This window comes from Varanus komodoensis, unplaced genomic scaffold, assembly GCF_004798865.1.
Source record: "Varanus komodoensis strain SLA01 unplaced genomic scaffold, ASM479886v1 scaffold32, whole genome shotgun sequence".
Classification (NCBI taxonomy): Eukaryota; Metazoa; Chordata; class Lepidosauria; order Squamata; family Varanidae; genus Varanus; species Varanus komodoensis.
In genome coordinates, this window is record NW_025335798.1 from 11,789,862 (window position 1) to 11,813,076 (window position 23,215).

Here is a 23,215-nt window from a genome sequence, read left to right on the forward strand (position 1 = left end):
GAGGAAGTAACATGAGGTAAAGAAGTTAAAATTAGGATTTTCACATGGTGATTTTGAATTCAGATTTATTTGGGCAGGGACTGGGGCAGTGAAGTCAGGAACAATATTCCATGCAGGATCACTGTGTGTAAGTGTGGGGGTTGTATCATTGCAGTCACCAACCAGACATAAGGTGATAAACACTGCTGTTAATGAAAAATTTGGGATTATATATACCTTCAAAATCAGGGACTTGATAGTCATTCAACTTCTTGGTGCAGTATTGGTGCAAATTGAAACAGAATATTAAAGTCCATGAACTCTGTACCTACAATTAGGATAATGTAAGCCCCACACCCATAAATAAGACATGATTAATATTCCTATCTATTCATTCAATCCACTGAAGCTAGCAGAAAAGTAAAGAAAGAGCAATCCATAAAAATGACAGCACAACTCTCATTCAAGTGATGTGCACAATTTCTATATGTGCTGTTAAACAGTAGATGGATTGACCCTTACCTAACTAGATATTATAGCTCTCCTTTGATAAGCATAGTGCTTAGTTCTTTCCCTGGAAACAGCATGGTGGTGTCTTCTGTCAATTCAGCTTTTGTTGCCAAACTTGCATTTTACTTTCTCTTTTGTCTTTGTTTACTCATCTGTTGGTTTTTGGCCAGCATTTGTGTTTGAATGAATCCAGACTTTGTGCAGTTCCACATCTGCATTTTTGTTTCACTCAAAGATTTGCTTCATACTTCTCCAGCTTGCTGTAGCTGCTGGCCATGGCAACTACAAATTCCAGTGTCTGCCTTAGACTGTACCCTGCTGACTACAATTCTCTTTGCAAGTGTAGCACTGAAATACATCAATAGTGGCCCTTTAAGTCTAGTACTAATTAAAAAACACTAATTTTAGTTTATTGGGAGGTCAGCATAAATCCTTTTAGACTTTTGAAGAAATAAATTCTAATTTAGACACTGAAATAAAAAGAACTGAGCCCATATGCTTCTTCTTCTTATTTCTTTTTCTGATACACACAACTGCCATTGTCTGACTTATTCAGCTATTGGGCTGTATCCAATATTACTTAAAGTAGACACATTGAAATGAATGTGACTTAAGTTAGATTAACAACTGTTTTTGGTTACAGTTTTCCTCTAAAAACTAGATAAATGGACATGTAATAATTTGGAAAAATTTAAAGGAAATAAAGGAAATGAGAATAATTTTAAGGCATTTTCTACTGGATGTGTTCATGGAAGCTGCAATGTAAGATCACCTCTGCCTCCCAACCCAATGGGCCAAAGAATCAGTCAGTCAATCAGTCAGTCAGTCAACAACACTTTAGAGAACCTAACTCCACATAAGGAAAATTGGGAGCTGATCCTTTCCCAGTGACCTTGTTATACAGTAGACTGGGTAAAAAAAAAAAACTGTGGCAATTCTCATTTCACATGGGAAGTTGGTGGGGTAGAGACAGCATGATAGGTTTTCCTGTTTCTTCACCTGATTAGAATGGCACAATCCTTAAAATAAAAGTGTTTAAAATAAGGTTTTTTTTGCTGACAAAGCCATTAGTGGGCTAATCATATGTGCCAAAATGGATGAATCTTAATCCACAAATGTTCTGTATTTCACCATCTTCCTTTCCCCTAAAATCTGGCAGCCAAGACCTGGCAACCAAATGTAAAATCTAGGACCCATGTAGCACAGCTCTAGAACTACCTATGTTTATATTCTGTTCCCAGTGGGAAGACTGGCTCAAGGATTAGCTGCTTATTAGGTATGTACTTAGGCTAGAGGAAACCATTACAGCTGCATGCAGGATTTCTATGGATTGGATTAGAAACACAGAACAGAGCGAGTCAGAAGGGGTCTCCTGGGCCCTCTAGTCTGACCCCCTGTTCTAGCCGGCTCCATTTATGACATGCCTACCATGTGCATGTCCAGCCTATTCTTGAACACCCTCACCGATGGGGCCTCAACCACCTCCAGTGGAAGCCCATTCCATACCCTAGGGGTCCTAACTGTCCAGAAGTATTTCCTGGCATCCAAATTGAACCTTGGTTCCCTGAGCTTTGCTCCATTGGAACACAACCTGCCCTCAGCCCGCAGGAGGAAATAGGTCTCTACCCATCTCTGCATACACCCCCTCATACAGCTATATGTTGCCAACAGATCCCCTCAGAGTCCCCTTTTCACCAGTCTGAAAATGTCCAGTTCCTGGGTTTATATGCTGCTGCAAGTATGCAGAATGGTACACTGCATAAACTACCCTTACCTCCCTCACTCCCATAAAACTCCCTATTTGGAAGATTATGCTGATCAAGAATCCATTTTTTCTGTGCTGACAGGAAACCACCTATACCCTGAGTCCATTAGCAGCAATAACCATTATCCAAATCTGTGAAAAAATTTAGACACTGTTAAATATCTACAAACCTGTATGCCTTTTTCTTTTCAAGTAAGTATTCATGAATCATGTATTTTTGCTCAGCAAACCCACTAACTGGTTTGAGCAATAAGACATGCAGAACATTAGTGGAGAGATATGCTTTTTAAAAAGTATTTGGAAAAGTAACATGAAGAGATGTAACTTCAATTGATTGACTGTAGCTTGAAAGAAAATAGTTGTAGAGGCTGATCTAACACTAATCTCTAATGTGAAAATTTTCGGAGCTGTTCTGGAGAGGCTGACATTATCAGAAACTGACATGTCCTTAAGAGCAAGAATGTGAAATCCGTTGCCAAGGTAACACATTGGCTATTGCATTGCATTGATCAAAAAGATTCTGTTAGAGCAGGGTTACAGAACTGCTGTCCATGAGGCACCCTGTCCTGGCCCATGTGGCTGCTGAGGCTCTTCTAGGGAATAGAATGGTGCTTATGTTCCAGGGTCCATCCCCTGGAGTAATCTTTGTTGAGACTTCCCTTTGCATTTTTCTCTGATTTGAGATTGGAGATGCCAATGTTGGTGGGAAAATGAGGAGTGGTATTTGGGATTTGCCAATGCTGAGGAAAGTGGTTGTTCAAATGCCACTGCTGCTTATCTCTCCCCTCCCCCACCCCATGCTCTGCTGATATCTCTGATTTGATGCACAATTTAAATGTGACAGGAGTGTCTTTTGTTAGCTCAAGGCCCAAGGAACAAGAAAGCAACATAATTTGCCATCCACTCATGTTTACTTTAAGATGGTGAAAAAGATTACTTCAACTATTTCCTATAGAACATTCTAAATGTCAAAAGCTTTGGGGCAAACTATGGATAGAGAATACATGTAACTACTAACAGATAGCTCTTGATCTTTGTTAAAGGGCATATTTCAAAACTTGTTCAATATCTAATTCTTGCCAGTAAAAATAGATGGATAATAGCAGTAAGATCAAATGAACTATAAATATTTGAGAATAGAGATCTACACATGGATGTGGAAGTGAGATGAAACAAATGATGGATTAAAAAAAAACTAAGAGAAAATGAAATTGCCAGATGTTTAATATCTAGGTAAGGTATTAAAAATGTAGAAGTGGATAATCACATATTTGGCCATGATGACAGTCGTATGTTGGCTGAGATGCTCCTTTCCACTGTCCAAAGGGTAATCGGATAACAAGCCACCTCCTGGTTTGTTGCTCTATTGTAACTAGATGCCTTGTGGAATGTTACACTTAATTCCATTGGGGTGATGATGCACATATATAAAATTATTACATGGCAGTATCAGTTAAGTGGCTGTATTGGTTGTTCCTCTGTGACTGCAGTATTCCCATTCACAATCAAGGGGTACGGGCTCCTAACCAATATTGGGCCTATGCTTTTGTCCATTGCTGAAATAATGATGGCTCAGATGGAGCATTTAGCAAGACTTTCTTACTTAGTTTAGTAATAGAGTGAAAAGAGAAAAAGAAAAGAAACAATATGCATAGGAAGGAACAAAAACATAGATGAAGAAAAGCAGAAGGCAGATATGCTGGTGGTCTTGACACTAAGCATATATTTGTGCTGAGTAACGGTGCAAATGACAGTGTAATATGAACAGATAAAAACAATGACAACAAGAAGCTTTGATTACTACATAACAGTGATTTATTTTCTTTCATCCTCATGCAAGCCTCCCACAAGCTAAAGTTGGATGATGTGGGGAGTATATGGTCCTAAATAAATACTTTGACCCACAGACTGCAATTAATTAACAGTGGAATTTGGTCTGTTCTCTGTAATCTTGTGTTTGTGCATTTTTTTCTCAGAACAATATTGTATCAAAGGGTTGTTATGACTTCTAAATTCTGATCTAATGTACTGTATTGCTTATTGGCTATTGCTTAGGTTATATTAAATATATGGGGTTAGAAAACACATGGAAACCTGGTAGTTTCACACACATTACCTTTGAATGCCGATCACCTATTTTGACCCCCTCGAGTTCTTCTCTGCTAAATTGCAAAATTTCTTCATGACCAAGCACGGATCTTAACTGCTGCAAATGTGGATCCAGCATCTGGCTTCTTTTTGCCTACCTCTAGCATAACAGTGTATCTTCTGCTCATAAGTAACTATTTATGCAGGTAGTCTGATTCCAAATGTGTGCATTTCACGTATTTTCCTACAAACACCATTCTTTTCTTATCATTTTTATATTCGTGCCTTATTCAGTAACTGAGACATGTGCTCCTTAAAGCAGAGCAGTCAAGAAAAATGAAGCAAGAAATACTGGGAAAGGGAGGCCAGCTGGGTTATTTGTGCTCTAATGAGGGATGCAGTTGTTAAATTCCCAAACTAGTAGGCAGCAGGAATGAACCCTCTTTAGGTTCATATCCTTTGGTAAACCTAAAATTACATGGATGCATGGGGATGTGGAGGGAGGGGGTGTCTGCTTCTTGGTAGTGCGGTGTGTGATAGTGCTCTACATATTATCAGGGGCATAAAGACTCAAATGTCACAGGAGTAAAATCTGGCTAAATTTAATAGCACCCAAGGAACATACAAGCGTAATACGGGTCTATATCAGGGTGGCACAATTCACACCCCATCGATTCTGTAACTATGCCCCCTTTTAGGACTAGACTTCTCTCATTCCTTGTCCCAGCGATCCTTATACCAGTCACTCTTTTTCTGCTTCTTCCCAGTGAAGGCAATGTGCTACCAGAATCACTGAGGGAGATTGGAAAGAGAATATGCTGTATTCCCCCCAAAACAGATCTTTGTCCAGATGGCTGTTTCCTTGCTGTTGCTAGCAGTGAGAAAGACTGATCTGTACCAGGACTGTGTGTGTTTCCATCCCCCAAGCTAAAATCATGTGTGGCCAGCTGGGATGCTAAGCTTGTGCACTCTTCATCTATTGCAGTGACCCTTGGTTTCTCCTACTTTAACCTTAAACAAACAAGCAAACAAAAATCCAACAACTATTCCCTATCCTAGTATGAAAGACAAGAATTTCCCTATTCACTTACTTTTAAACTCAGTAATCATTATGGAAAGTAAATAAGTAGTAAATGACTTGTATGTTAATAGATTAAAAACAGTCAGTTGAATTCAAAGCACATGACTGTGCTTGACTGAAGACTTTAACACTTCCAAAGGTTAATTAATTATTATGACAAAAATCCAAGATGCATACAGAATGTATCAATCCAAAGTTTTGAAAAAATATTATCTCATTAGTGTTTGTATCTATACATTTTTGTGGATTTTACTTGAACTGGAATACCTTATAAAGAGGTACTTGAATTTAGTTGCAGTTTTAGTTTACTAGATTGACAGTATGTGACTGAACATTTTAATGGTTTTTTTCTTAACTGCAGACAACAATCTGATGTAACAAAGGAAAAAATGTACCTATACAGATGTTTGTGACTTTAAAGCTTTTATACATGAGGGCTTAAATTGCTGCTGTACAGAAGCTTCTTTTTTCCTTTGTCACTGTGGAGGAAAATGCATCCTTTACATGGTTTTGCAGTTTTCAGCCTTTCTGCATATCCTGTCAACCAACCATAAGGTGACACTGTGGTAAAACCACAATATAGGTGGCTATTTTGTCTTCACAGAACTTTGTTCCAGTTTGTCAGGATTTAAAACATAAGACCACAATTTCCCCATTCTAAGTGCATACACACACTCACATAAGTTTGGAAAACTTGGGAGAGGCTCAGGAGGGCGACCTCATGAAAAGTCCCTGTATACTTCTGTGAGTGAGGAATCTCAAGGGCACAATAAATGTCTTGTGTAGCTTCCATCAGTATCACCAGTGGTAAAGAATCCTTGGCATGCTAGTCCAAAATATGAATTACATAGAGGCTGATAATTGTAATAAAGGGTATTGTTAATTCCATTTTGAAGAAGAGAAAAGAAGATCACTATTTCAAATTCCAGCTGCAAGAAGCCAAGTTAATATATAGAATCCTGAGTTTCATGATTGTCTGTCTGGTTAACAAGCTACGGAGGCTTATGTGTGCCAGTCACATGCCTTATTAATCACCTGGTAATTGTGTGAACCAGTCCAATATGTAGGTGAAACAGAGATATTTTAGAAACTTGATCATGCACAGTCTATAACACAGGATTGGGAAGATTTCTCTTCTTTACTCTGTCAAAAGATTGTTCCTGAAGCAAGACTTTCACTCTCCATTTCACTAAGCTGTTTCTCTCTCTTGTTAATACTTTAATTAGGTTAATGGCATTCACCTAAAAAAGCCTGCAGGTCATGTATTTATCTGCTGAATCTGAACAGTCTGGTATCATGATAATTGCACACACATTTCTTCAACTTTATGGCAGATTTTAGCATCCACCATCTGAAGATACTTGTCAGATACTATTAGTTAATTCTGGATAATCTGCTACCAGCCAAATAGTCTCCTTCTGATTACCATTTCTTTGGAAGACTGTGTTGTTTAGTGAGATATATGTGCTGGGTGAGCAAGCATGAGAAGATGGCTAAGCGTCAGATGAGGTCAGAATGCTTCCACACTTGAAGGGCTGGTTTTATAATTTTTATTTTAAATAAGTACAGTAAGGGCCTCATTTACCCCTCACAGGATTGAATATCAGTGACTGGATACAGAATCTTAACTCTTGATATCAAAATGCATTGTATCTCAGCACTGTATCTGCTCATCAGCAAATAACATTCCTGAGGCAATTTCCCATCTCTTCCTTTTTTATTATATTTTGGCTTTTTCTTGGGCTATTCAGGTAGCCTAGGACTTTTCCATTTTGATCCAAAGCACTGCAAGGCATAGCTTCCTTCGTATCTGCAGCTGGAACACTGAAGAGATGTATAGTTTCTGCAAACTCCACACATTTTGTTAAGGGCAAATTTAAATATGAATTAACATCCCCGTTGACAACTTAATATAAAAGATACATATAGGGGAGCCTAAGTTTTTTGTTGCCAATCTGTGGTTTCGCAGATCTATAGCATGTGACTTTGCAAATTCACTTTTTTGTTATGTAATTATGAAAACTTTCCAAAGCTAATTTGTTTTTATTATTGAATAATGAAGCTGATATGACATTAGTTACTTCCCTCAAGAATAATACATTACTGATTGCAGAGTAACAAATTGCAAAGTCAGAACAAACTTTAACAGTCTTATGCTCCAGGGTAGCCAGTGCAAATATCTAGATGCTAACTTAACATAGGAGATGGATGATCTTCAGCCAGCTTTTGAAAATCAGCCAACCAACATACTCTTTATTCTTTTTGGCTCAAGGCAAAAAACTTTTTGTTTTCTGAATATTTTAATAGCTAAGTTTTATACTGTGTATTATGTTTTACATGGTATTTTATCTTGAATTTCTGGTTACTCCCTGCCTGATTCCTTGTTGGTACTTGTTATGGATTATGCATGGGGTTCTGTTTGGTTTATTGTTGGGCTTATATTTTAAATGTTGTGTTTGGCTTACATGTACTTTTTTTGGTTGGGATTATGGGTTTTTATAATTTTAATGTATTGCAAAGCATTTCGGAGAGCAGTTCAGCTCATTATTGATATAAAATAGTCTAAATAAATAATGTTCCATGTTTTATAACAGTAAAAATAACATTTCACAGAAAACTTGAAATATAATTCCAAATATTAGAAGCTGTTTATCACTCATAAGCAATTGATTCACTGAAGAAAGAAATAATAGCAAAAGGCATGAGCAGAAACCTTTTTAACAGGAAACTGCATAAAGTGAAGCTTGATTTCTTTATGATACAATTGATACCATTTAGCATGAAGAGCACCAGTGTATAACCATGTTTTGTCTTTCCATAGTTCACTAGATCCATGCTCTCATGTACCAAACAGTTATTCTTGCATTCTCTTTGCATGTTGCAAAGGGGTACAGCAAAAGATTACCACTCCAGATAGTTTATGGAGATTTAATTGTTTTTAAAAAATGAATATAATTCTTCTATACAATATATATAGGCAAATGTTTAGCTTAGGCAGCTTATACAGATGAAAACAAAGAATGTTACAAAAGAACATCAAAATAAAACCAATGCAACAGCATTGTAACATCAAAATTTACTTTACATCTCAAATCGCTGTTCTTCAGTAAGTACTAACAAGCATTTCCATTGAGTGATGTATGGGTTGAGGTTAGGCAAGCAATATTGTGACATCACTTGTAATAAGAAACTCCCTGGCAAATGTAAGTCGCATTTTGAAATCTTTTAAATTGTTCTTTTCCATTCTGCTCTCTGCAACAGTAAGGCTATCAACAGTATCTTCACAATATGCAGATAATAGATAAACACATGTACACATCCATCATAGAGATCAGGAAATTGCATATGTTATATATGCTCTTTTATTATTATTTCAGCTAATGCATTTGTTGGATTCCATTTGGAAAGTGTTAATATGTTTTCAGTCAAAGATATTCAGCAAACTAGCTATTTCATGTTGCAGTTCAGAATGAACTATGCCACAAGGTTAGTTTAAAATTGTATGATTGTACATTTAAAACATTTTGTTAACATTTGAGTAAAGGTACATGTTACTCAAGTGAAAAATAGGATATGCTTCAGTGGAGGTGTTTAGGAAGAAAGTACCTCTCACTCTTGGAACTGAGAGGCTAAATCTGAGCCAACAATGTAATGCAGCTTCAAAAAGGGCAAATGCTATTTTGGGATGCATTAATAGACGTATTGCTTCCAAACCATGGAAAGTAGTTGTTCCCCTGTTTTTCTCACTAGTCAGACCTCATCTGGACTACTGTGTCCAGTTCTGGGTAGCGAGATTTAAGAAAGATGCAGAAAAATTAGAGGAGGGCAACAAAAATAATCCAGGGTTCAGAAACACTGCCCTATGAGGAGAGACAGAGGACATGAGAGAACATGGGAGAAGAGAAGACCGAGGGGGGATGGATATCACTCTGTAAGTACCCCAAAGGCTGTCACAAAGAGCAAGGTCAAGATCCCTTGCTGATACCAGAGTGTAAGACATAACAATCAATTATTAATAGTCAATTCAAGCTGGGGCAACCCAGATTCAGGTTAGATACATGAAATGTTTCCTCACTGTCAGAGCAATATGACAATGGAACCTACAGTGGAGACATTCAAGGCGAAACTGGACAGCCATCTGAGTGGGATGGTATAAATTGGTGTCCTGCAATAGCAGGATGTTGAACCTGATGACCTTCATAGCCCCTTCCAACTCTATTGTTCTATGATTCTGTAACATCCTGTTTCAGAAAAGAAGTAAGTCTGACAAGACAGGACTTGTGCTTGATGGCAGCACTGTATGTCTGTAAGCCCTACTCTGTGCTCCTGAAGGCACTCTATTTATCCCCTGTTTTGTCCCTACAGTGAAGATGTCTGCAAACGAGGGTTTACTGTCATCATTGATATGAGGGGGTCTAAATGGGACCTGATCAAGCCTCTCTTGAAGACCCTCCAGGAGGCCTTCCCTGCGGAAATTCATGTTGCCCTGATAATCAAGCCCGATAACTTCTGGCAGAAACAGAAGACAAATTTTGGAAGTTCAAAATTCATCTTTGAGGTAAGATAGTGAATTATGAGGAGTTTTAATATGGGTGCAGATTACATATACACCAAACAAGAAACCCTGTTCTTGTACTTAAACTGAAAATTAGGCCTGGTAAATGCAGCTTTCACAGACATTTTCTTTATGCTTGGGCTTGTTGATGTGTGTTCATGGCACAATTGCTATGCAGTCTAAGCAAAATATACAGGGACAAATAGTTAGCCTCAGTCAAATTCTTTGAAATCTTTACAATGAAAAAGTCACTGATACTGGCCAGTGTCAGCTTGAAACATTATACTGCCCTCAGGTGATGAGGGTGGGATGACTACAGAAGCTCTGTTACTGTGGCAGCTGCTTCTGCAGAAAAATCTGCACTAGAGTTGATTCTTTTGACACTTGAACAACCCCGGAGACAGCCAGATTTACATTTATATTTTCCCTTGAGGGTGCAGTCAGTCATAAGTTGTTGGTAAGCAGAAAAGAGCAAGGCTGACACTTGACTGACTAATGCAAATTTTAGAAGCTTGCTGTCAACAAGAGAGATGACCCAACAAGCCTCCTTGTAATTAATTCAGAAGTGCTTTTGTAAATTATGTTTCTTTTCTCCTGAAAAGATTGAATGAGCAGCCTGTGATTTTGATTGGTTGCATCTGAAATGGAGAGCAATATGACAGCTCATAGGCTCTTACCTGGTCTTTGCACATCCTTCTCCCTTCCTGATGAAGTTCGATAATGTATTCCTATTCATCTCAAATTCTCCAGGGAGAACCTATCTGAATAATAAATGTGGCTGCAGAATGCTTTAAACAAAAAGGCCTCCTGTCATATCTTTGTGTCAAAAAGGCCGTTTTTGACAGGGAGCGAATAGTTTTCAAGTAGATGTAAAAATTAGGCAGGGAAAATTCAACGAGTACTCTATGTTAAATTTAATAATTGCCTTAATATTTTTCCAGTAAGTAAGCTCTAGAAGTTTGAGTTCCCTTTTTTGAAGGATTGACTGACTTAATACATACATAACTGCCTCAATAATTGCAAAGACAATTGAATGAAACACTCTTTTATGTATACAGTAATATGTTTTGAATTTTCTGAAGATTCTAGGATATATTCAGGAAAAACGTGCTCACAATATTTTGGACATTTTGTATGATGCCATTTATATGTTAAGTAGGACATGGCAAATTTGAGCCATGTTTCAACTGCAGCCACCAAAAATTGTGTTCCCATGTCTTACTTCACTTACCTGCAATGTCTACTGAAGCTCACAATGTGACACAATGGCGTTATGCTTTGAGTTTCTCTATCTTCAAATAATATCACTGGCTGATCCTACTGGCAGTGAGAAAGTCTCAGTGAATTTTAGTAAATGTTATAAAGATGGGGAGGACTAGAAACATACGTATGTGTTCCAGTGAGAACTTCATGTGTGTCATAAAGTCTAGTTCCACCAGAGAAAGAATGGGTTAGTGTGTTTTACTGGCTCTCTTTTAAACTGGGAAAGAGAGTTTAGCTCTAGTTCATTTAGAAAGCTTCTAAGATCTTTCTCACCCATAAAATGTCAAGATAAAGCATAAGTGCTTAATGAAATAAACTGATATTAAAGCAAACATTTTAAACAATAGTCCAAATTTAGAAAATTTAGATAGAACAACAAAAGTAGAAAGTCAAGAATAGCAAGAACAAAATTGAACCATTTTGGAAATACAGTAGCAAAACCTTAGAAGAACATACAAAGAAATGGTGCCCAGCAGATGTTTCTGGACAAGCTGTTTTCTTAAAAAGGTGCCAGAGCATATTTCTGTTCTGTACAGAGAGATTTGACCTGTCAGTGCAGGGATCTGAAGAGTAGAACCTCATTTCTAGAACTATGAAACAAGCAGAGTGCAGATGGGAGAAGGTGCTTCTTAAAGTAGAAGCAAAGTACTGTCTTGACAGGTTCTCACATTAATCATTTGGTTCCTCCCAAACCTTGTTTTTCACCTAGTTTAAATCATCCACTTACACTTTCATTGGAACTGCATTATGTAGCAGTGGATAAATGATGTATTGAGTTGAAATACAAGAATCTAAGAAAAATGTAAATTAAAAGAGACTACTTATATGTTATAGCCATAACATCCTGTTCTTAATATTTACAAAGAAATGTATAAATAAAGACTTGTTTGGACTTTTAGTATCTAAGGGAAAATCTCCATATTTCTCAACTGGAACTGATGTGAATGCTAGGGAGATGGGGCAAGAAATCTTATGTTCTGAGTTTCACTGATTGAAATAACTTTTAACAATCCAAATATAATATACATATGTTTAAGCATCATAATATGTGATTATAATACAAATTATGTGATTACCAATTACATTAATGGATTTATTTCCTTCTTTGACAATGGATGTTAAGGAATGTCAAGGTGGGGGGCTAGATCTACTTGGTAGGCAAGGTGTTTAAAGTCGTGTGATACCTTTTTAATTTTCAAAATACTGACATGGAATGAGTCCACTCATTCAAACTTGCAAAAATTCTCCAAATGCAGTTTATTCTGGTACATTCCATGATCTCATTAGAATCAGAGAACTAAAGCATGGTTCCCAAAATGGTAAGTTCTGTTTTGGCCGCCACACTAGGTTCTTTGAAGTTCTTTCCTATGGCTAGAGCTGAGTTGAGTTCCCAGGGTGAATTCTTGCCCATTGTAGCTAAGTCATCAGTTCTAGATTCTCCATAATCTGACAAACTTTTTCTTTCGACATGTGGTGTTCCCCAGGAGAAATAGAGAGTACAAGAATGAATTTGCTTTCCATACAGCAATTGCATTAACCCACTGTGAATAATCACCCTTTCAAAAACTGGATGATGATCTGGTTCATACAGCACAACAACCCACCCTGTTTGGTATCAAAGGAGAGCTACTTTCATGCAAATAGGTAGCACTTCAAATGGAGTATGGTAGCTCAGCTCCCTTCCCTTTTAAAAGGTGGGGGAACAGTTTGACCATTCCCTGAGACTACGGAGAATTGGGCCAAAGGGGGAAAGTTGCACCCTCATCAAAACCCAAGAAGAACACATAAAAAGAGAAGGCTCTTGCTGGCAAAGGGATACAGTTTGCAAACCACCAAACAATCCTCCGTAACAAACGATGCTTTGCGCCTTTACTTTCATTGGGTGCCATGTGTTTCACAAGCTAGCAAGCTTGGTGGTGGGGCGGTGGGATTTCCAGGCTTGGCTGGGGCACAGTGCAGAGGCGCACACGCTGCATGGGGTCTGCAGGCACACCTCCTCTGCCTTTTGCTTCAGCTAAGGCTAGAACTGGCCCCTGTTGCACTTCAGGGAAGGAGCCCTGTCTGTGTAGTGGAGACAACTCAGGAACAAAATGCTGGTGCAAAAAGAACTTCATAAAAATGGGAGGCAGGCAGGTCTTCTGCAGCAAAGTTGCTACGTGACACTATGAAGGGACAACTCAAGGCTATTTTGCAGCCTGCTTTTGCCATCTTGGGCAAAAAAAAATGCCAAAATCATCTCACAATTGCAGCTGCCAAAGAGAGAGGACTTGTTCTTTTCCTTGGTGTCCCCTGGAATGTTCTCTGGAGAAACAAGGGTAAAAGAGGGAGAGGGAAGGAGTGAATTACTGCTGATAACCCTGAGCTCATCGTGGGTACTTTGCTAAACACCCAACCCATTGTGGCTTATTGCAAGTGTGGGTTGTTTCATCTTGTGAACTTAGCCAATAACTGTCACTTCAGAAGTTTTAGGAACAAAAAGGGGAATAGCTAAACTACAGAATAATGAGTGCAAGTGTATGTAAAAATCTAGCATATGAGAGGAAGTGAATGGCTGGTTTCATTGTCTATGAAGCAATGCATGGGAACCTAAACAGTTACCAAATTGTGCTACATGATACATGGGCAAATAGTTATCTTTATTTGCAGACTACCTGTGTAAGCACTTTTCCCTACAAAGAATTCTGAGCTGCTTTTCACAGACAGAAACCCATTTTACTTCCCAGCCTCCCAACAAGGCCTAAATTATAGGTGTTACTATAATTTAAATTATACTATAAATTATAATGGTGTTACTTGAGTGATAGTTAACGTGGTCTATTGCCCAAAATGCTGGAGCTAACCTTGACAAGCTTTAGTTCAAACTCTTGCTTTGAATGGCCTTGTATAATAAAACTCTGTCTCTGGGCTTTCATGCCATAGCTGCAATTTGGAATAATAATCAAGTACCTTCCCGGAGTATTGAGAGGATGAACAAGATGAAGGTTGCAAAACAAGATAGGCAATAGAAGTTCTATATATCATTGTGACTTGTAGGTGACTCTTTATATCTTTTGCTAGTTCTTACGTAAATACTCCAGTGGCATTTAGTTTTTACATTAATTTGCCTTAATCACACTTAAGGTTGAAAAATAGCAACCAGATGGAAGCATGTGATCTGCCTGTGGGAAAGGCCAGTTGGAATAATCTGAAAGAAAATAAGGAACAGTGAGATGTGTATTTTGGCAAAATAAAGCACCTGCTCCCAGTCGCACGCCTGAAACCTGCATAACGGATGTATAATTCAAATAGCAGAATTCAGTGAAATATCACATATCCACTTAGGGGAGCATTCATGCCAGAATAGTTAGGGGCAATGGGGCAGACTTACATTTATGGTGATATAGAATACATGCTTCAGCTTAAAGTGGGTATGTTGCCAAAACTTTCTTGGAGTCCCCACCCCCACAAATATGTTTCTAATGGCCACTTTTAGCCTCAAAAAAGCAATTATTCAAGAAAAGCTTTCTCCTGAAAGTGTAATCAAATGAAAATACAAATTCTTAAGCCTTGTGCAATGAAAGTATAGTAAATGTAGTCCCTAATGCTCTCTAAAAGTGTACTTTCAGTGAAATACATAAGTTTAAAAGCAACCCGTTAACAAGGCAACTGTTTCATAAAAAGTCAATATGTGGTGCCATTGGCTTGATTATTGATTTTGGATATGGGAAATCTGGCTGCAGATTCCAGCTCATTGGGCTATCTTGACCAAATCCCATCTTGCATTCTAAATGTGTATTTCCACAAGAATGTCTTCAGTGCAGTGGAGAGCCCAGAGAACTCTACTTTGAAAAAACAGATGCCATTCTGTGCAGAGAGCTTGGCGCATGCAGCCCTGTTTGCATTTGTATCTCCCAGAAGATATACCCCATGACATAAGTGTTTAATGCTTCTCACTTAGCAGTAGCACTGAAAAAATAGCTCAGCCCAACCACTCAGTTCTCAAGATCTCTAACTGTAAAATGGAAATGAATAGGTCGAATTGTATAGACCTTTTGTGAAAAGCTTTGTAAAGTATCTGCATCCCTGCATGAGTAATCAGAGGAGAATCAATAGAACTAGACTAGAGAAGTCAGCTGTTACTGTTAAAGGAGAATACAAATTAACATAAAAATGGAACCCAGTGTTCATCAATTTTGCTAAAAGCCCTGGACAATACAGAAGGTAGGATGGTAGCACTGATATGAAGCTATGCACAGATATAAAGCTGACTCAGTTTTTAAGTTCATCTTTCAATTAATGCATTCTAAAGGCATCCTGAATAATATTGCATAGGGTAGGGAGATGGGATATGTACTTTCACAGTAGTGTTTGTTGTAGTGATAGAATCACACTCCAAAACAGCTGGAAGGACACAGAGTACCTTTCAAAAAAACTGTGATGCTGCTGCCATTTCTGTAAAAGGCCCCCCTTACTCAGCTTCCATTGCAGGAAAGCCCTGATTTTTCTTACACTTTTGAGAGTGATGGCCAAGTTACAGAGGGTCTTCAAGGAGTTCTTGCCATTACCTTTGCCAGCTTCCCAAGATTAATTCTACAGTCACTGCCATGAAATGGACTGAAGGGGAATGGACCTTGTTACACCTGGCTATCAGGGTCCCTTTTCCTTTTAGTGTCTCTCTGTGACACTACCTGATGACTTGATAAATAATTTGTGAATTTCAATATTATAGCATTTATGTTTTTAACTGAAAATTGAATCATATTTCAATATATTTTCCTATCTTTAGACAAGTATGGTTTCCGTTGAAGGCCTAGCAAAACTGGTGGATCCCTCCCAACTAACAGAGGAATTTGAAGGATCCTTGGATTACAATCATGATGAATGGATAGAGTTGAGAGTCTCCCTGGAAGAGTTTTTCAACAGTGCTATCCATTTGTTATCCAGACTAGAGGACCTTCAGGAAATGTTGGCTAGGAAGGAATTTCCAGTGGATGTGGAGGGTTCAAGAAGATTGATAGATGAACACACACAACTCAAGAAGAAAGTAATTAAAGCTCCAGTAGAAGAATTAGACCGTGAAGGTCAGAGATTATTGCAATGCATAAGGTGCAGTGATGGTTTTTCTGGTAGGAACTGCATTCCTGGCAGTGCAGATTTCCAAAGCCTTGTGCCAAAGATCACCAGCCTTTTGGACAAACTGCATTCAACACGGCAACACTTACATCAGATGTGGCATGTCCGCAAGCTGAAACTAGATCAGTGCTTTCAACTTCGACTATTTGAACAAGATGCAGAAAAGGTAAGCAATGTCCCTTTTCTTCCTGAATTATACTGCAGAATCACATGGCAACTAGAATGTTGTAGCCAAATATATATGCTCCTGCAATTAGCAACATGAGGAATTAATTGGGGATATAAACCTCAAGTTGCTAGCAAATGTATTTTATGTGACTTGTAAAGTAAAATCACTGAACTAATTGTTGGAAGTAGCATGCAGCATGAGAGCCAAAAATAACTCACCTCTGGCTGTTCTGATGAAAGCTAATCTGCTTTTTGTATGCTCAAGTAGATACAAGGATCCCAAACAAAACTTTGTTGCTTTTCACCAGGCTTCCTTGCAGAATTGGATGAAATGCTGAGAAGGGCCACCAAAATCAGACCTGTGGAATAGTTTCCACTTGGGAAAAGATATAAATGGGAGACTCTTTAGAAAAGAAACAGGAATGATGAGTGAGTTTTTACATGTTGAAGAAACTAGTACACGTATATCATATTGCCAGTCAGCTGACCAGTAGGCTTGGTGTGACAAACACAAAAGTAGCTCCACCCACTAGAAATGGACAGTGCAACTGTCTAATTGTGTCTTTTAGCCTAGAAGTCAGTATCACAGTTAGAAGCCTCAGGCAGTAAGAGTGGGAATTAATCATTCCTCCATTCGCTGTAGATAATATTGGACTATGTGGACTTTTAATCTGGTTTAGTGTAAGAATACTCATGGAAAAATATGTAAATAGGTTTGTAAATGTTGCATTGTACTGTGAAATTATAAACAAAATGGGAAGCCCTTTTTGGGAAATTAGACAGATGTGTTCTGACCAAAATCAACAGCACAGTTTTGACAGTAGCACTGCTACTTAGGCTTGGGGTCAGCACATGGGCAACTTCCAGGGACCGTAAGCCATAACAGCATGACCAATGCCTCATGGGAGCCCCCTAGCACTGCAAGTGCTGATCCTGGCAGTATTACTGCTGGCTAGCAGGCCCTTTCCCAGATAAACTTACCCACGAGTCCCAGCAGTGCTGTAATGAGCTGGAAACTGCAGCTACTCAACCTCAGTCAGCAATGGGCGCCCACTGAATATGTTGCACACTGCTATTCCTAGCATTCAAAGAGGACAATGTCAGGAGGGGTTCTGAAGGTGCTTTTAAAAAATCACTGTGAGTTGCAAAAGCAAAAGCAACAGTCAAATGAAGTAAAATAAAAAAGTGTTACCGTTTTCTTACACAGCATTTGAATCTATTACAAAGGATGCATATACTGCGTAGCTCTGTGTAGTTTATGTATAGGAAAATATGCCACTATACCTATGGACAGTTATGTATAGACATTACCCAAGGCAGTCCAGATATACATATGCTGGCGGGTGTGGGGTTTAAATTGGTTTTATATTTTAAAAAATCAAGAAAAAGTCCTTGGCTGCCTCACTACATAAAGTTAATTTAAGACTGGGCAACCCTCACACACCTTCCACACCCTCCGAAAGTCCTCCAAAGCCCTCTGAAAGGAGCCACTTGGCTGTGAGAATTCTCCTCCTTTCACCAGTTCTAGTCATAAGATGGCCATTCTTCCACTGCCACCATGCCTCACCATTAAAAAGCTTTAAACTGCATTTCAAGCATCATAATTCCTTAGTCCTTGTTCCTATGCTTCAGAAAGTTTGCAGATTTCTTGCCTAGGGACACCACTCTTACTTGTGCCCCCTTCATGCAAATTTACTTAAAAAACAAAGTGGAATGAAGGGAAGGGTAAACTAATTTCCCACCTCCCCAAATCAGAGAACTGTACTTCTGTTGCACCCATCCTTCGGAAATTTTGTGGGTTTCTTCCTGACTTACCTCTAGGTTGCTTGTGACTTTCCGAACAATGGTCCACAAAGAATCTAGGGAGATGCATTTGCCTTCTTTAAGAGGCCCTCCAAATCTCATGGCCCCTCTTCCATAAATCCCCTATAGCTATCATTATGTAGTTCGGCAGATGTGGTCTCCTCAGATGGAACAGAAATCTTCATTTTTTTAAATTCAATTCTGCCAAGAAATTTTTTAAAAATCAGCAATTCCCTTTGAAAGGAAATCAAAATATAGGCATATAGCACAAAATCCCTCACACTTATTTTTCTGATACTGGACAGTTGTAATCTCTTCTTAAGGTGCTACTTTCCCTGAAACTGTCATCCAATTCTAACCAAGATAAAAATGTTACAGCACTTAAAAAATAATTCATGTGATAGTGAACAGGATAAACAAAGGCTCGTTTTTCTGAATTATGACTCAGGGTCAGCACTGAGATCTAAGTGGACAGACTCAATTTGTCCTGAGCAGGAACAGGATGTTTTCTGAAATGTCTAACTGGGGTCCAATTCAAATACAAATACAAACACACACACAGACACACACACATGAAAATTTGTGTGATGGGCCGGTAACTGCTTAGTAATGATGCTGCTATCTCCTGGGTCTTGGACTTTCCTCAAGCATATACTTTCTTCAGGTGTACATTGCTCCTTTTGGAATTCCTGTAGTAATGACTGGCACTCCCAATACAGCATTGATGTTGCTTAAACAGGTAATGTTTCTTGGGTTTCCTATGGTTCTTTACGTTTTCCCAAACCGCCACATGCTCCACCGAGGCAGGTTTATGTACTTTCCTGACATTAGCAAGATCTGTTGGTAAGAGGGGAGTCTGTTCCATGTGGTGTATGTCACCACATTTTTCCAGTATCACTGAATTCTACATTGATAGATGTTCTTCTCCTTACCCACATGTGTGGTTTGTGATGAACCTGTTTCACCTAGGAAATTAGTAGCCCTCCCTCAAAATTACTCCTTTTAATATGCCGTAGCACTATGAATCTTACCAGTTCTTATGGTAAGAAGATGCTTAACTTTGGTACTGCATCCTGTCGTGATCTGCGTTTCCTTCCTCCAACAATCACCAGCCTCAAGCTGTTCTCAGCAAAAACTGTCTTCTTTGTTTCTATACATAAATAATCCAGTCAGGTCTCTGAGCATGTCTAAAGCAGTAAAACTCTCCTTATGAGCTTCTTTGTGACCCAACCCTCAGGGAAGGAAGCTATGAAAGCAAGTGCACCTTTTTTCCACATGCTTCTCAATCAATTGAGCTACTCACCTCTGTTGCTATCTAGCCATGGGGGCTAGCTCTGAGGGGAGGGGCTGATCTCCGTTTGAAGATTCCCCAGGCTCAACAGGCTCTCCCACTTCCTGAATCTTCACATTGTTCCTAGGGTTGGTCACCCTACTCTGTCCCTTTGTTTGCCCTTGAGCTAATCTCCAGTGGTTCTACTCGCTGCTGTGTCCCAGAACCTTCCTGCTCTTCAATCCTATCAAAACATTCCTCTTCAGAATGAGAATGTGAATAAGCAACACTGGCGTGGCTCATGTCTTGTGGGAAAACTTGCCCAAGCCCACCATCACACTTGCTTCCAACATTTCCTAGCTATAATATTCCATTGGGATAGTCTGGACTCCAAGCAAAGAAGTCAGCTTCAGTTTTTCATTACTAGGTTTCTAACCCTGCATAGATGGTGGGGTATAGTTAACTAGACTTGTTTTCTTTCAGTTGTACAGAAAGATACCAGTAAGAATAATGACTTGTGGTTTTCCTAAGAAGTGATTAGAGGCTCCAGGATGGAATCAGATGGTCTATCAAATCATCATTTGTTGAGCAGTACAAGCATTTGGTAGAATGGATGGAGAATGAAAGTAGCAATCATACTTAGAGCTTCTCCAATTTTGTTAATTTTGTTAATAACTGTTAATTTTGGAAGTTTTCCAATTTTCCAAGGGTTAACTTACACAGATTGGTATGGGGCCCACGGGCAAGTGCCCATCAGGTCCATGCGTTAAGATGGCCCTGTTTTCACCCTCTCCTTTCCAAGATGAAGAAAAAACAAGGCCTTAGAATACCATGCATACAAAGGCACTGAGTCTACGGAGAAACTGCAGTCTTCTTGTGGTTCAGATCGGCAGCCTGGGATATGATTAGGTCAACTGTCCATTGGCCAAGCAACAGGAAGCTTTTGGGTCTTTGGGACAAAATATTTGGGAAAGATAATGGGAGAACATGATTGTATCTGTTTTGGACAGAAGAAGATAGTTATGCAAATAGTAAATGGTAATACAAACATAGCATCATAGTATTTGTCTGTATTAGATCTTGTGGTAATGAAACCCAAAGTCTGCAGAGTTTCTCACATCAAGGCAAACTATTGGAAATATCTGAGAAATGTTAATGAGTTGTATGATTTTAGTTACCAGTAAAGGAAGGGCAGGGTGGATGCCTCATACTGTACTGGAATAAGCACACTAAGGACAGAAAATATTTATCAGCCCACACACTGTCTGCAGAACTTCTGGAAATACTTAATGCTGGCATCTATCCTGGTTTTTCTTGAGGGAAGAATTTCGCAGTTATTCCAGGGCAGTTACATGTCAATATATTATCACAATGTATCTGAGCTAGGAAAACATATGGAGTAGCCACAAACAACCAGCTCATACCTACTGTTAATCTGGCTTGTTCTTACCCTGCAATCCAGTGCAATAGAAACTAATCCTTTCTGTGCATTTCTATTTACTAGATGTACACAGAGAGCTGTATCTTTCATTTAGAATGGTCAGAGAGAAACACACACCAGTTCAACTCAAAATATTTTATAAAACCAGATATGATTGTGTGAGGAATACTGTTTCAGCAGACTTCATTGCTACAGTAGACAGTCATGAAGCTTACTTGGTGACCATGAGAGAGGCACACTCTCACACAATAAATTAACTCCAGGGCTCGTATGAAGGAAAGTACTGTAAGAGCAAAAAGGGGACCATGGATATCAGGCTGAGCTCCTTGGAGGGAAGGTTGGGTAAAGTGTATCTATTAGCACTAAACCTGCAATTCTTAAAAGTGCAATCTTGTGAGCTAATGAACTGGCACAATATTTCACAAAATTGGGAGTTAGGGTTCTTGTTTCTGGAGAAGGGCACAACTGGTGTTTTTGGACTGAATAAAGCCTGCACCGTTGTTTCTACTGCAGTAATATTTCCTATGCTGTCTCATAATGTGTGCCATCTATTAGCCGAAATGTGGTGACAGCCAAAGCCCCCCATCCCAGGCTTACAACTTTCATGATAAGGTACCAAGGAAGGTTATCTAGCTCTAATGTTTGCCACATAAAAGCCCAATATCAGAGGAGTCACAGCTCTGGTTTCAGTTTATCAAATCGTGCATGTGCTTGCTGGTTGAGGCAATCCAAAAAAGTTCCAAGTTGAGAGAACATGAGCTAGGAGAATGCAGGCATTTGGTAGCTTCAGTTTGGATAAGGCATAAAGTGTCTACTACTCTAATATTCATGGAGAGGGAAAACCAGGCAAAGATGTTTGTTTTCTCTCAGGTATGTTAAAGACCTCATTCTAGACTGGTATGGCTGTTTTATTAATTTATGCACTGTTTGTTGTTTTGTATAGTCTTGTCCTGTATTATTTTAAATAATTGTCATGTGTTTTATATTTTTAACCACTTTATGTGAGTTTAATCTTTTAACTGTTTGTAATCCATCCAGAGAACATTGGTTATTGGGCAAATTAAAAATATAATAAATCCCATGGAAGCAAAAAGGAACATCAGCCATTATCCAAATGGTGAAGGTATGGGAGAAGGTATGACAGGCTGTGCTGTATGTGGCAGGCAAAGAGGTTAAACTTTTAACACACATTCTAGCAGATAGCATGCTTACATTGAAGTTTTTTGATTCCAGGGAACATGGAACTGGTGAAATTAAGTTTGCTGTAAAGCTGGTGAATAAAAGCTATTACCATTACACAGGAAAAGCTGAAACTTGCTTAGCTAAGAGTTACAGGGAGAGAGGCCTGAAGGTGATGTGGTACTCAGGACCCAATGTACCTTGGCAAGAAATTACATTCTGTCAGTCCCTTGACTATCAAGGTCTGCTCCCTCTTTGTGGGATGCTGACAAGAATATTTCAGGCATTTTGGAAAGCTGTCTGTCACATTTCCTTGGTAGGTTTATAGAAGCATCCACATTAGGCTATCGTAGGCATGTTCTGGAATGGGATGGGTATGTTCTGGAACTTTGCTATACTCTGTGGTGATCACAGTCCTCCATTCTCAGAGCTTTATCTGTACTTTTTATTGGTTTCTGCCTTTAAGCCACAATAATGCTGAGAAAATGGTGGGATGATGGGGGTCAGGAGCAGTGGAGCACAAATAGCAGAGATGGAGATCCTCCATATGGGAGCTTGAGACATAAGAAAACAATTCTTTGTTGCATTTTATTGGTTTGGAGACAAATGTTTGGACATCAGGGTCAGATGCTCTCTGGTCTTAAAGTGTCAAGAGTTCTTTCCTTTTGAGGTGTACTTTAAAATTCAGAGACTGCATGTGCTGTAATAAAATGGCAGTACAAAGCTGATGACATGATCCTCCTTGCTAAATAGGAAGCCGTTTATTTTAGTATGCTCCATTAAGTTCAGCAGTAGTAAATGTCTCTACCCAAATGGAAAATGTGTGTGAGAGAGTTTGTGTGTGAAAAGAGGGTTTCCTGGAAATAGATTTAGTCTGGTTTGCAGCAGGGGCAAAGTTCAGCAACACTTACCAACCTGCGCAGTAATTTTTCTTCCTATCTCTATAATGACTTCTTGTCAAACCTTAACAGTGTTTTTAAAAAATAGATCAGCTATCAAAT

The 23,215-nt window shown here is 38.9% G+C and overlaps 1 protein-coding gene across 1 annotated transcript in view; it reads left to right on the forward strand.

Annotated features, from left to right (window-relative positions):
- The window catches only part of KALRN (kalirin RhoGEF kinase), a 599,751-nt gene that overhangs the window by 262,928 nt on the left and 313,608 nt on the right, over window positions 1–23,215 (forward strand). Inside the window, exons 4-5 of the mRNA XM_044438481.1 lie at window positions 9,789–9,981; window positions 16,007–16,519. Of these exons, the coding sequence (XP_044294416.1) occupies window positions 9,789–9,981; window positions 16,007–16,519 (706 nt within the window). The remainder of the gene's footprint in view (window positions 1–9,788; window positions 9,982–16,006; window positions 16,520–23,215) is intronic.